At 41.6% G+C, this 2,759-nt stretch overlaps 1 protein-coding gene across 1 annotated transcript; it reads right to left on the bottom strand.

Moving 5' to 3' along the window:
- Positions 1-300: 300 nt before the first annotated feature.
- CCR75_005030 (uncharacterized protein) lies at positions 301-1,461 on the bottom strand (the record flags this gene model as incomplete). Its single annotated transcript, XM_067963115.1, has 1 exon — positions 301-1,461. The coding sequence occupies one exon, from the start codon at positions 1,459-1,461 to the stop codon at positions 301-303; it is 1,161 nt and encodes a 386-aa protein (XP_067814504.1).
- Between the last annotated feature and the right edge of the window lie 1,298 nt (positions 1,462-2,759).

Raw genomic sequence — 2,759 nt, forward strand, 5'->3', positions numbered from 1 at the left:
AAGTTAAATACTTAGAAGAATTTAGTTAACACTCGCGCGTCATCTTAGTGTGCATTGTCATTATTTCTAGCTTTTCGGGTAGCATACATAACATTAAAAGCAGATGTAACTTAATTTCAAGACAATTTTTTTCCAATCTAACAGCAGTATGGGAATCATAGCATCAATTATGTGTATCTGATTTTTAGTCCCTATTGAAATGACTTATGCAATTGCGGCGTACACACTTCAAGAGACGTGTTAAATACGTGGCTCAATGTTACAGCAACTTGAATCGAGTCTGAGACAAATTGATTGTCACTAACCGTGGGATTCCAGAAGGTTAAGATCCTTTTCGCAAAAGTTGTCCAGCACGCTTAAGCACATACGATAATTGACTTCTCGAAAGTGTGACTCCAGCTGCTTGCGAGAATCATCAGTCTTTGCATTCGTCGCAAAGCTTTTGCTGAGGCTGTCGTAGACTACCAAGATCAAGAATTGGTTAAGCACACACATTTTATACTGCCAGTATAACTCGTTCTGCGATAGCGATACAACGTTACTTTCTGCAATCAAAGCTTTGTAATAAATTTCCAGACATCGTGCCTCTTGTGCTCGGCGATCACTTGCTCGAACGCTCACGATAAAGAAAAAGGCTACATCGCGTAGTGGATTGCCTTTTCCGCACGTTGCCCAATCCAAGAGCCATGTAGCTCCATTTTCTGTGCCATCCGCTGTTAAGAGCATGTTTTCAATGTGAAAGTCGCCATGTATCAAACAAGATGGACCGCTGTTTACCAATTCATGAACTAAAATTAGCTGGCCGGAATTCTGGCATAGGCGTTGGCACAGCGCTGTCAACTTTTCTTTATCGTTCCGTTTTAATGATACATCGTCTAAAAAGTCTTTCCAGCAGCTTGGAAATTGCAGACACTTCTCCTCACCGGTAAGTTGGCTACCAATACCAGCAGGAGACGCAAGTCCGTCGCAATCGTCATTCCAAAAGCGTGCATGCATCTTTGCAAGCTTTGTCAGGAGCATCGGAGTGAGGTGTGGTGGGCTTCCTTTAACGCACATATGAGTCCTCATATTTTCAACGCACTCTAATACAATTAGCCCATTGGACGTAAATATTGCACTTGGGATAGCAAAGGGAAAGTCCTCAGCTGATATGGAGGCGCTCACCAGCTTCGTCACAAAATTCTTGTAAAAAAAAGACTCCACCCGGAACATCGAATCAAATGGAAGCTCCGGCCTCATAAATTTACCCACGAAATGTCTTGTATTCCTTTTACTCTTGTCGTTCTCATCTAATGACTTAAATACAATGGCAATAACCACCACCTCTGCAATGACTCCCGCATTCATAGGCTTCCACTGAAAGTCAAGCACACGTTGCAACGGATACGATTCAATCAAAATTTCCTGCAGAAACTTAGTTGTAAGCTGGCTAGGTCGCTTTGGGATCTCCAACAGCTGCATTTCTTGCCAAATAGAGGATCTTTATTGAGCAATTTTTATAAAAAGCACACATGCTGCAAGAGAATCATACAATTTTTTAATCTGTTTTGTTTTTGAGAAATTTCATTCCTTACGCTTAATGACTAATTTCAAACATAAATAAAACGCTTTTCTTCAAATTTCGTTTTTGCATTCATAAAATTATCAAGAATTTTTTTCTTAACAATTAATTATTTTTCCTTCTATCTAAAAGATATGAAAATACTTAATAAAGCTAAATGTTAGAATTTAGTGAATGTGTTTCTAGTACTTTGAAGGTTGTCATTGCTTCCGCATCATTGCGCTCGGGTGTTTTCTTACAATAAACGATTACTGCTCAATTGCAAACAAACACAGGTCAAAGATGAAGTCGGTAGCACTGAAATAAAAGGATTCTGTCATTATTCTTTTACGTTTTCTGTAACGGGGTGTATCGTTACATGAAATTAACAATAAAAGATTGTTAATTAATATTATCCAAAAGGTAGATAATATTTGGAGGAAATTACTTTAAATAGTAATTTCCTGAATTCTTATCCATAAATAGGTATAGACCATTATGTCTATTTATCCACCACGACCTGATTGGCACGTTCTGTTTGGCCATTGATCTGAGGATGGTCTGCAGTCGACATGGGGAACTCGCCACCTAGCAGCCCAAGCACTTGTCGCCAAAACCCAGACGTAAATCATTGATCCCGGTCCAATACTATGGACTCGGCCATCTCGTGTAATCGGTATACGCGATCCAGGACAAGAGAGCTGCCTACTTGCCTTTGATCGATGTCTTACATGGTGCTGAATGAACCATCTTGCTTAGACCGTTTACGAAGACGACGAGCCCCGTCCGACCCTAATGTGAAGTCTAGACTTACTGACTTCCAACAGTTGGTTGGAATCGGTAGCGGCTTCAGTGGCGCACTGCTGGACGGTGCAGGCTTAATGCGCTGACACTGTTCGCAAGAGCGAATATAGTTGGCCACCCATCTATATAGGTGTTGCCACCAAAATTCCTCTGACACTCGTAAGAATGTCTTTTCACGGCCCAGATGCCCACTCGATGGCGCATCATGGAGCTCGTGAAGGTATATATGCTTGAGATCTGTGTCATGAGGCACATAGATTCTCAAGGGATCACAAGGTGACAGCTGATGCCGAAACAGGCCATCGCTGTAGCTAAAGCGATTGAGCTTAGCTTTCAGGTGCGAGGGAAGGAGTACCTTTCGTCCATTGAAGTGATCCAACAGCAGGCGACAGTGGACTACCTGACTGTAGCTCTC

The sequence above is a fragment of the Bremia lactucae genome (assembly GCF_004359215.1).
Source record: "Bremia lactucae strain SF5 chromosome Unknown BlacSF5_NotPlaced_200_SHOA01000120.1_2678225bp, whole genome shotgun sequence".
In the NCBI taxonomy this organism is placed as follows: Eukaryota; Oomycota; class Peronosporomycetes; order Peronosporales; family Peronosporaceae; genus Bremia; species Bremia lactucae.